The sequence below is a fragment of the Notolepis coatsorum genome (genome assembly GCF_963971535.1).
Source record: "Notolepis coatsorum genome assembly, chromosome: 13".
Classification (NCBI taxonomy): Eukaryota; Metazoa; Chordata; class Actinopteri; order Aulopiformes; family Paralepididae; genus Notolepis; species Notolepis coatsorum.
In genome coordinates, this window is record NC_140177.1 from 21346610 (window position 1) to 21359287 (window position 12678).

Here is a 12678-nt window from a genome sequence, read left to right on the forward strand (position 1 = left end):
TGTGCGGTCCCCAGAAAAGAGCCAATAACAGCTGCATCTGCTGCTCTGCATCGACATACTCTCGCAAATAAGTCATTGGGAGGTGGAGAGAGAGTCGTCACGCAAACCCACGATAATGTTGCCGTCTCTCTCTGCCAAATTTCTCAGTTCTTCGCTTGATATAATTAATACAAATGTCCAATATAACGGAATTCGTTAGCTCATAAAAATGTGATTATAACAGACTGCCGTTTATTAATGTCGGGCGACTGCCCACAGACACCTATTTGATTTAAAGTCGGCAGCAGCACGTCTCTGGACTTATTTTATTTGGAATATAATGACTTTATACGCAAAAGTAGCCTAGTTTTAAGTAAAAATATTATAAATCTACATGCCTTGATGATGTCATTCTTTTGTTTTGTTGTCATTCTTTTGCCTATCAATTGTTTTTAAGCTCAATAAACTCTGACCGGAATTTCTCTCATTTGACACTGAGGCCGGCAACAATTTTTTCTAACGGAAACCCTGATAGACATATGTACAATGTTCGATGCAGAATAGACGTAACTGAGTTACCATATAATATACAATATACTATGCAGTGTACTAATATACAATACTATATAGTGCAAAGCAGAAATGGGATGAGGTACAATTTAGGTACAATTTACAGTAAGGTGTATGAGTTGTAGTGCAAATCCTTTATCATGGATGTGTGTGCTGTGTGCATTTGATGGTTGTTGTATAGTGTTTATTGTTCGTTGAGCAGCCTGGTGGCCTGGGGATAGAAGCTTCTTCTGAGTCTTTCTGTGCTCGCCTTGAGACTCCGGTATCGCTTGCCTGACCGCAGCAGTTCAAAGAGGCAGTTGTTCAAGTGGCTGGAGTCCTTGATGATTCTCTTAGCCTTACCCCTGCACCGCTTGTTGTAAATGTTCTGGAGGGTGGGGAGCCCCCCTCCAATTGTCCGTTCGGCTGAACGTGTCACTCTTTGTAGTCTGCTTCGGTCTTGTGCAGTGCTATTCCCAAACCAGGAGGTGATGTTGCCAGTCAGGATGCTCTCTATTGTACATGAGTAGAAGTTCTTAAGGATCTTCTGACTGACTTGGAACTTCCTTAGGCGCCTGAGGAAGTAGAGGCGTTGTCGTGCCTTCTTCACAACACTGTCAATGTGTGTGGTCCATGTCAAGTCCTCGGATATGTGGGCTCCGAGGTACTAAAAGCTGTTCACTCTCTCAACCGGTGCCCCGTCGATGCTGAGGGGGCTGTAGTCCTTGACCCCCGACCTCCTGAAGTCCACAATCATCTCCTTTGTTTTGCTGACGTTCAGGGAGAGGCTGTTCTCCTGGCACCATCCCGCCAGGACCTTGACCTCTTCCAGGTAGGCCCTCTCGTCGTTTGCAGAGATCAGGCCCACCACTACTGTGTCGTCAGCACACGGTGCGTCGTTAACGTTAACGTCGGAGGAAATTCCGCACTAAGCCCTCAATTCAGAGCAGAGCAGTATCCTAATGACTTTTATGCTTCAGTCGATAAGGTGTTTTGCAAATTCTGTCAACATACCGTGGACTGGACCCGTAAAAACACGTCCGAAGATCACTTCAAAAGCCATGTCAGGAACATGGAAAAATACTGTGCTTCCCAAAACACACCAACTCTCTGACGATGATCTCTGGTGATCACAATAGATACAGCTAGAGGGCGAGGCTAATCATGAGACACTATTGTGATTTAAATAGCTATGTAACGTTACAGTACATAGGACTATAGATGAGATGGAAATTATAGCTTCTTGCTAAATCTGGTGGGCCCATCTATTTGCAAATGATTGTCAGTACACACTGTCCTTTATAAATTAAATAAACTAAAGGTGCATAAATTATGCATTACTATATTCCATCACAATATAATAGATATAGCTAGGCTACTGACATTGTGATAAAAGTAGCTAGCTGTATCTATTGTTTACACTTGAAATTGGTATTTTTATTTTGTCACAATATTATTTGAAAAATATTGTGTAAAATGTAACTGTATTTCTGAGTTGCAGCACTTAAAAATATTAAATGGACTGTTATATCTTATTAAATTGTGGACATTTATTCATTCCCACTTATTAGACACTATTTCTGATGGTAAAATTGGCGTAAAAAGCTAAATACAGAATTCTGAAATATTAAAATGGAAAAAACTGAATTTGGGAAAAAATCAAATGGAATTTGGAAAATAATAAAATGGATTTCATATGGCTCTAGCCTCTTTTTCCTGAGGTAGTTGGCCAAACTCCACCTATCCCCTCCCGTGCTAGTGAACTTTTATCGCTGTACGATTGAGAGCATCCTCACCACCTGCATCTCAGTCTGGTACGGCAACTGCAACATTAAGGACCAGAAATCACTGCAGAGGGTAGTGAAAATAGCCCAACGCATCACCAAGACCCCACTCCCCCCCATCTCATCAATCTATGAGAAGCGGTGCTCACGGAGAGCACGGAACATCATCAAAGACGCTTCTCACCCCAACCATGGACTGTTCACCCGCCTGTGGGGTACTCGCTCTGGGGCACTCTACCGCAGCTTCCCAGGCAGAACCAACAGGACCACGAATAGTTTCTTCCCCTCAGCTGTCAAGCTTCTGAATCAAAACTCTACATAGCCCACTGCACCTCACTGTATACCTGTGTATATAGCCATAGCTTGTGTAGACTTTATTTTAATGATTATTTTTAATTCTATTTTGTATTCTCACCATTTCACATTGTGCTAACCATTGCACTTTACTGTACCGTTTTATTTATATGTGTTTTATATTGCAACTGACTTGATTGTCACATCCTGGTTAGACGTACACAATCTTGTTGCACTGTCTTGTACTGTGTAATGACAATAAAGTGAATCTAATCTAATCTACATATAATAATTCATGGAGATATACTTAAAAGTAGGGATGCTCGATATTGGCTTTTTTACCGATACCGATATTCCGATATTGTCCAACTCTTAATTTCCGATACCGATATCAACCGATACCGATATATGCAGGGTTTCCCACCCCAAAAAACGGAATAATTTCAGGTAACTAATCATTTCACTGGTTATATATATAACAAATATTGTTATTGTTTTTTTCTTTTTTTAAACCGATACCGATATTTTCCGATATCACATTTTACTGCCGATATCGGCCGATAATATCGGTCGGCCGATAATATCGGACATCCCTACTTAAAAGCTATTTATAATTTTTGGCCGGTAAAAAATCTCTCTGGCTGGTCGTTTTTTTAAATTTAAAACGTTTATTTTGTTCCCTGTTTTTCAGCATTTAGCTACAAGCATGGATACATTGTATGTAATGATAAACAATGTGACAGTAACGGATGGGTGTTATATTATTTCAAGATAATAAAGTAGCTATAATGAGTCAATAGATAAAAAGCAGTAATGGCATGTAGGTTACTCACCCTACTCATGTACAGTAGGCATCCACGCTACACAGCATTTATATAAATAAACTTCATGGCTCATCTCCTACTCTGGGTTTTCAGTAGGTGGTGTCAAAGAGGCAACTACCCATGTAACCTGAAGATACTAGTAAAATATTTTTGAAATATTAAATTGCAAAGAGAATCAATTGTTGTCGATTTTTCTGGTAAATTAATCGTTTAGATTAATTGACTAATCGATAGAATAATTTGACAGATTAATCAATAACAAAATAATCATTAGTTGCAGCCCTATGTTACATAGCTACATCACAGTTTATTCATACATGAGGAATAGTTTCAGAATATTACCAGATGACCTATGGCTGATGATGTAACAGGTACTTACCGACAGTGATGTTTGGAGGTGGGCTTGGAGTCACTCCTGTAAGAGCATAAGAGACAAACACTCAGAGACAGTTCAACCTTCAGAACCCTTACACAGACCTGGGTCCAAACTCTAATTCTAATGGTTTATGTGAGGTCAGTTGACATACCTGTTCCGTTCCCTCAACCAAACTACAACTAAAATAACTACATGCAGTGCTGTTCTAAACTGCATATGTGATTGTACAGAAATTTGTAACAGTAAACACTACAGGATTGTAAAGTATTCCTTTGCTTTTACTGGGCTGGCAGGCTTCACAATCTGGTCACAAAGGCTTGCTCTGTCTCTAGGTGTACCCTGGATTCACTGTTGGTTGTAGCAGAGGAAAGGGGGAGGCGATTACTTAAATTACTTAAATAAAGGTGCTATAAGTGGTATTTGTATTTGTTAAATATTTGAAACAAATATGAAAACTGTATAATAATGGTCCTAGATATGTTAAAACAACGTTCGGCCTTGGTAAATAGTCGGCATATCTACCCGACTAAGAAAAAAATAATGCCAGCTAGTTGTTAATGTGTATGTTGCATAGCAACCGCCTTGGAGTGCAGGCAGCCAGGGCCCTATTCCCCGTACGTGGCTAACTTGAGTTAGCCGGATAATCTTCAGGATAACTTGACATAAGCATGTTTGTCTAAATCACTATGGCAACAGATCGAAATGTTTGAACCTGCTCCAGCACAGGGTTTAGTTCAGTTAGCTGGATAAACTGGCCACACCCTCACAAATAAATTCCAGCTCCCTTCCTCACAGATCCCATTATACCATTCTGAATTATGTTTTTGTGCTTCGTTTTTGTAGAGGGTGCTTTTGAAATGTAAAATAATAGACCTAAAATGCTGATAATAAATCATATTCAGCCTATGGATTTACTTTGTCCTAAATAATGCACGTCATAGCTATGCGGTGCTCGCGAGTCGCGACACACTATTTTAATAACAGAGCATTGCAAATGTGAATCCCGCAGGGATATTTTTAATGAATGCTATACTATACTCTGGCTTTCGGGGGTCCTGACGCTCAACGCATGACGAGATAACCCGACTTTACTCGTGATTGGCGCTGATTGAGTTAAACTGAAAGCGCATTCTCGTACACCTCATTTGCATACAGAAACGCTCCGCCAGTCTGCTTTGTGTTGACCCTTATGGGGGAAATATTCAACAGGTAGCGCGAAAGCAATTTGCGACTGATCAAAATGAGATTAGATTAGATTCAAATGTATTGTCATCATACAGCACATGCAAGTACAATACAACGAAAATAAGTTTGGCATCCAACCAGAGTCCAAATGTAACAGTAAAGTGCAATAGTAACATACAATGCACAGGTGATTCAACTAGTTAAAGGCTTCATTTCAGATAAATCATGGTGATTGTGGTCACTTCGATTCTACAGACATCCTCGGAATTAAATAATTCTAACAATAATAATACAACGCAGATGTAGCTATAGTGGAATAGACTGTATTCATATTCAGTATTTATATTAACTATATCCACGTTCTCTATGATATTATTTATTGTTGGTTTTATTTATTTATTATTGCTTTGTGCGCACATATAAGAGCCAGTGGAGAAATGGCTTGGTGATGATGCATAAGGCAGATGCACTCAGCACACACACACACACACACACACACACACACACACACACACACACACACACACACACACACACACACACACACACACACACACACACACACACACACACACACACACACACACACACACACACACACACACACACACACACACACACACACACACACACACACACTATAAGTGCATAATAATGAATAATTACAGTAGGCTTCTATTATTATTATTATGACTTGGTTTATTAGAATATTGCGGATAGCGCTGCCCCCCTGGTTCATGACTGCAGACGGAGCAGGAGGTGGCCTTGAGAGCCAAGCGTGCAGTATTGACACTGCTAAATAAGATGTCACGCTAAATTCTACAGTATGGCAGCACATATCCATATATTTCCAAATAAAACAATCATTAGAATAATATAAGCCTACTGTAACGATTATTACGCATGTATACAGTACGCGATTGAGTTTAGTTCTTATTTATTTATTTATTTTCGGACATGGTTCGTTGAGTCATGACTATATGTAAAACAGTAATTGTTAATGATACAAATATTGTCATATTTATTATCATCATAATTATATAATTCCGAGGATGTCTGTAGAATCGAAGTGACCACAATCCCCAAGGATTTCTCCCAAATGAAGCAGTTAAAAACACGGGCGCACACTGTTCTGTCCGACTTTTTGTGTTCGTAAATCCAACGAACAAATTTACAAAAAGAAGCCATTCGAAAAATTGGATCTTATTAAGAGACAAAAAAATATGGGGTGGAACAATAATATAATATTAGTTATTCAATATGTTAAGGGAGAATAATACAAGTATATAGGTAGCACTGGTTAGTTTGCTTCCGGTTTGGACAGAGATGTTTGACAGTGGAACGTTGTCCAACTCTCTGCATATGAGAATGACCAAGAACACACAAGGATTCTGTACCTCCACGGATCTGGCAAATCCAGTCATTATAGGTTTCACAGTGCATATCATTCCAAGATCCGGATTGACCCGAGAGGTGCATCATGAATACAGCACACGATTCTGCATTCCATCTGTTGTTAGGCTCTCCATCACACCAGTGTAGGAAATTCACCTGTGATCAAAACAAGCAAACAGCAAATAATGGAAAAAATAAACAAACAAAAAAACAAGCTGACTTTTTAAGATGTAAATTGTAAGGTAACATAGAATGTAACAAGTCTACAGAACTGCTGCAAAACAGAAGGCTGCAGAATTCGAGAGCTATTAGGAATGTTTGTCACTAAGGGCAGGATCCACTAAGAATGGATTGTGCGGTGGAAATTGCACCCTTAACTGCGCGGGGTTTGCGAGCGGTATCTGCTTCATCTTTGCGAGCTATCCACTAAGGACATTGAGCGGATGAGATACCAGCACAGACACGCCCATTATGTGTGGAGTTTTTCCCTGATCTGCTCCAGCGCAGTTGGCTCGCAGAGCTGTCTGCACCTGACAGCGCTGAGAGAGGCAGAGAGAGAGAGAGCACGACGGAGGACGTTCACTTGTTTAAACAAACTGTATAAACTTTCTGGTGGACCAAATGTGAGAATGATACATTGTTTGGTTTTGGTTTGCGTTCACACTGCCCTTTTTTGAGCAAACCTAATTTGTAAACAAAGGACATGCAGTCGCCCAAGTCATTCATTCTATTGGACAGATCATTTTCGGGAAAATCCTGCCTGAACAGCACACGCTCGCTCACACACTCTCTCTCATGCTCGCTCGCACACACACATTCTCTCTATTTCATGCTTGCGCACACACGCTCTCTCTCTCTCACACACACTCGCTATCTCATGCTCGCTCGCACACACACGCTCTCTCTCTCACGCTTGCGCACACCCACTCACACGCTCTCTCTCTCGCGCACCCCCACTCTCTCTCTCTTTCACGCTCGTGCACACACTCTCTCTCACTCGCTCGCTCACACACACACACGCACACACGCTTGCACACTGTCTCTGAAGAAATGACGTAAACTGATAAAAACTGCTAAAAAAAAATCATCAATGACAAAACTGAGGAAAACAAAAATAAACCACATGAACTTTGGAAATTACTAAATAATCAACTAGGCTGCAGTAAAAAACTCAAAACCAGGTTCTCAAACATAAACATAAAGACGGACAACACGCTCATCACAGACAAGCTGGATGTAGCCAATTACTTCAACACTTTCTTCACAAACATAGCCACAACACTGGTAAACAAACTACCCTCCCACTCAGGGCAGTATGGGGTAGAACACATAGTAGCATACTACAAGAACCTAGGTGTCCACAAAGACGACTTCAAACTGGAAATGGTAACTACAGATGAGGTACTCAAAAAACTAAGCGCCCTCCAACCGAACAAGGCCACTGGCCATGACAACACCCCCTCCAAATTCCTCAGAGACTCAGCAGCCGCCATCACCCCAGTCATCACACACATAATAAACCTCTCCATAAAACAGGGACACGTCCCCAAGGACTTCAAAATTGCGAGAGTAACACCCCTGCACAAAAAGGGCAGCAAATTAGACCCAGGCAACTACCGCCCTGTTTCTATCCTTACATCCATCTCGAAAGTCATGGAAAGAATTGTATACGAACAGGTCGAAAAGTACCTTGTGGAAAAAAATCTAATCTACGAATTCCAATCTGGCTTCAGAACATCCCACTCCACTGACACATGCCTTCTCTATTTGAACGACCACATCAAGCAAGAGGTGGACGCAGGCAAATACTGCGGCATGGTCATGCTGGACCTACAAAAGGCCTTCGACACTGTCAATCACACCATTCTGATTGACAAGCTAAAAGCAATTGGTTTTGATAGTCTATCAGTGAGCAGGCCCCGTTCCATGTACCTGGATAACTGAGTTAGCCGGATAACTTTAGCTGGATAACTGGGTTAGCCGGACTTTCCGGTTTCATGTACGTGGATTTTCCAGATCACCATGCCAACAGATCCAAAAGTTTGAGCCTGCTCGAAAGCAGAGTTCAAGTTCAAGTTAGCCCGATCACGCAGAGCCACGCCCCCGCAAAGAAGTGACAGCTCGTTTCCTGAAACTATTCCCACAGTCTACGATCTGCATTATACCATTCTGAATTACGTTTTTGTGCTCCATTCTTCCAGAGGGGGCTTTTGAAATGTAAAATAGACCCAAAATGCTGATATTAAATTCACTTTGTCCTAAATAATGCACGTTATATATACCGTGGCGACGGTGGCGCTCGCTCGTGCGATGTACACAAAAATGTGGTTATTTTAATTGTAACTGGGATTAAGATGTCTGATGAGATGCGCTGTTTGACGGATTTGAGAAATTGAATGAGCCGTTGACGTCACATGAATGAATGAGGATAAAGAAATAAAACTTCATTCAAAATAAGGAATATTCTAAACACGGGTCTCTCGTTCATTAATGTATAAACAATGAATTTATCCCATCTGGCACAGTGGCCCAGCGGTAGTGCTCAAGCCTGCCAACCTTGTGACCTGGGTTCAAATCCCGGTGTTTCCAATATGATTTTTTTGAATATAATATTAATGATTATACGCCAAAGTAGCCTGGTTTTAAGTTAAAATATTATAAATCTACATGCATTGAGGATGTCATTCTTTATATAGCTCTCAACGTGCACCAAATTGAATTATTCCTATATTGCAAAAAAAAGGAGACAACTAGGGTCTTGAACCCCGGTCGTCCGTGTGAAAGTCAAAAGAACAACCCGTTAGACCACATTGGAGATAAGTTAAAGATTGACTATACATCAATCAATGGGCAAGAGGGCCGTATCGTAATTCTGTATAACAGTTAACTAGTTATTTTCGCTAGCAAGATCTCATTTGATTATTCAATCCAGCAGGCAAGTTTAAAGAAATATAATCTGATTGATTGAGGTAATGAGGGACTTAGAATTAGCCTATAGATAACGCATTTAACTTGTCGGCGAGGCGATTGAGCCGTATTGCAATCTGTCAATAAAGTCTTAAATCAATTAATCAATCAATGCCGTTGAGAATCAGGGTCTCTGCCATCGATACGTGCTGGCTTTTCACCTAAAACGGCCGCGCGCATTTAGCCTGACTCGCAAGTCTGGCTTGAGTTAACGAGACTGAATCCACCTTTGTGAAACAGGAAAATCCCGGCTTCGAACATCGGGTTAACTGAAGCTGGATAATGGACATCTTGATCGACTTAGTTGAACCACGTACATGAAACAGGGCCCTGGATACAATCCTACCTGGAGGGGAGAGAACAGATGGTGGAGGTAAACGGTACCCTATCCCCCCCCTCACAGTGAACTGTGGTGTTCCACAAGGAAGCATACTAGGACCGCTACTGTTCCTAATTTATGCAAATGACATGTCGTCAGCTTGTGACTGCAACTTGTTCCTGTTTGCGGACGACTCAGCCCTGCTGGTCTTTGACAAGAACAAGTTACAGGTTGAAAAAACCCTCAGCTCGGAACTAGGCAAAATCTGCATATGGCTCCCCGACAACAAACTATCATTACACATGGGCAAAACAGAGTCCATTCTCTTCGGTTCAAATAACAAACTCAGCAAGACCGACGGCTTCTCAGTTACAGTGGGTGACAATATTGTCACAAGGAAAGATGAAATTACCTACCTGGGTTCCATCCTATAGAGGCTAATCTTTCCTGTGACAAAATGGCATCCAATGTAATAAAAAAAAGTCAACCAACAAACTCTGGTAAACAAGAATACCCTGAAGACTCTGGCATGAGCACTCATTCAAGGGTACTACGACTATGCTTGCACCTCATGGTACCAACACACCTCAAAGGCACTAAAAACCAAATTACAAACATCTCAAAACAAACTAGTCAGACTCCTGCTTGACCTGACTCCTAGAACCCACCTCACCCCTGCCCACTTTGACAACCTAGGATGGCTTAGAGCAGACAACAGAGTACAGCAACTTGCAATGGGCCTGGTCTACAAGATACACTACACGACCAAGGTACCCATGTACATGTCAAAATACTTCCCAAAGGTCAGTGAATACCACGATCACAACACCAGAGGGAGCTCCACAAATCATGTTAAACCCAGATTCGGCTCAAACAAGGGACTAAACATGTTTCGCAATTATGCCACATCAATGTGGAACGCCCTACCCAAAGCTGTAAAGGAATGTGAATCACTACCCACTTTCAAAAACACTCTCAAAAAACACCTACGGGAGACTGCAATTCGAAACTGGCCCCTACAAATGTCCTAACCCAGTTGTACAGTAAATGACCAAGTATGGCTTTGTCAGTATTCCAATGCACAGTGTAAAGTTACTAAAGTGCCCCCCCCCCCTACCCAACCCCCCCCCCCCCCCCCCCCCCACCTCCAATGTACAGCACCCCCCCCCCCCCCCCACCTACCCAACCTCCTCCAATGTACAGTTTCTACGTCAAATGTATATACACTCTTTTTCTGGACACTTTTTGTATCACAAACAGTACTGTATTTGCAAATCTGGTATGTCAAATGTATAGATGTAGCAGTACTGTCTATCTGTATGTCGTGTGTGTCATATATGTTATGATGAATTGAAAATGGGGGACCCTGATGTAAACAAGACGAAAGTCTTTCTCTGGTCTGCATTCCCTTAACAATTATATGTATTGAGCTGTACTGTACTGTACCCATTCTGCAATCTGTTAAAAAACTTTTCAATCAATTCAATCAATCAATCAATCTCATTCACACTCACTTCCAAAAATGTTGCGCTTCCTAGATTAGGTACTATAAAAAGTTAGATTGCGTTCACACCAACAGCAAACCGCACCATGCTCCACTTAGTTACCACCTTGTCTGTGAAGACGGTAGGTGTGTAGCGTTAACTGCTCGGTGCAATTGGCGCCAGGCTTTGTGGATTGGGATAATTTTGGGATAATTTTTGGACGAGGCTCATTTGCATATAAATGGGACATGTTTCGCCCATATTACCTCATTTAAATACGCGCCAAATGGACCAGACGCAATACTGACGGAAAGCAGTTGCCACCTCATTTCACCCGTTGCACGTCCTCTGTGGATAGCAAACTGAGTTTCAGAGATATATGCACCGGCTTAGCGTCGGAAAAAGCCGTGCAAACCCTTTGTGGATCCCGCCCTAAGTGTGTCTCACTCTTAACCACCAAAACTTGCATGGACTACAGTTTATGACGTATATCATGCCAGTTAAGGTACTTTGTGTATACTGCACATGTGTATACGCTTTACTTTTACTCATACGCATAGTATATATTCAGATAAAAAATATTTGTTGCCTATATTTATTATAACATATAATATAACTGAGACCCTCATCTGCACCTTTGTTTACACTCATATTTTCATATCCAGAGTTAATTATATTGTTTACATTTATTTGTTTTTATATTTTTATATTCAGATCAAATTGTATTGCCTATATTTTTGTATTTCTACTATTACCCTGCCCATACCTGTACCTCCCCTCCTCTCTCCCCCATGATGCTATGACCAAATTCCCCCAAGGGGATCAATAAAGGAATAGTTTATCTTATCTGAATCTTAACTTAGTTTATCTGTATCTGTTTCTTATCTCATCTTATCTTATCTTATCCTATCTGTGTCTTATCTTATTGTATCGCATGTATCTCATCTTATCGTATTGTATCTTATCTTATCTTATCCAACTCACTGGGGATCTGTCACTCCATACCCAACCGCTGCCTGTTTCCGGGATGCTGAGACCAATCCAGGCTATTCCATGATTCCTGTGTTCAAGAGGAGATTAAAATGTTTAATGAAATATGTTTACATCAATATAGGTCCTGTAGGGAGTGAGTTCTGAATGCATCTGAATAGATCTTACCCTACTCTCTGGTCCACAGCATTGTGGATGCTGAGCAGATCTCCTCCAATAGCCCGGCAGTAATCCCTGGCCTCAAACCATGTCTTCTCAGCAGCCCGTCGGTTTTTAAAGATCTGGGACACAAAGGACGAGTAAAACCCACTGAATTAAGTTTTAAGATGGTGGCTCGGGAGTTAGAGCAGTCGTCTGGTAATCTGGAGGTTCCCGGTTCGATTCTCTCTCCTCCAAGGCAGCGTGTTGAAGTGTCCTTGATCACTTGACGCTTAACTGCTCCCGATGAGCAGGTTGGCACCTTGCATGGTCGCCTCCGCCATCGGTGAGTGAATGGGTGAGGAACAAATTGTAACTTGCTCAATTTGCAATC

At 41.4% G+C, this 12678-nt stretch overlaps 1 protein-coding gene across 1 annotated transcript in view; it reads right to left on the minus strand.

Annotated features, from left to right (window-relative positions):
* LOC311239289 (macrophage mannose receptor 1-like) overlaps positions 1–12678 on the minus strand; it is a gene marked incomplete at its 5' end in the record, with an annotated part of 86044 nt that overhangs the window by 43352 nt on the left and 30014 nt on the right. The window contains 4 exons of the mRNA XM_084327596.1: positions 3810–3845; positions 6389–6542; positions 12141–12216; positions 12315–12427. Of these exons, the coding sequence (XP_084183722.1) occupies positions 3810–3845; positions 6389–6542; positions 12141–12216; positions 12315–12427 (379 nt within the window). The remainder of the gene's footprint in view (positions 1–3809; positions 3846–6388; positions 6543–12140; positions 12217–12314; positions 12428–12678) is intronic.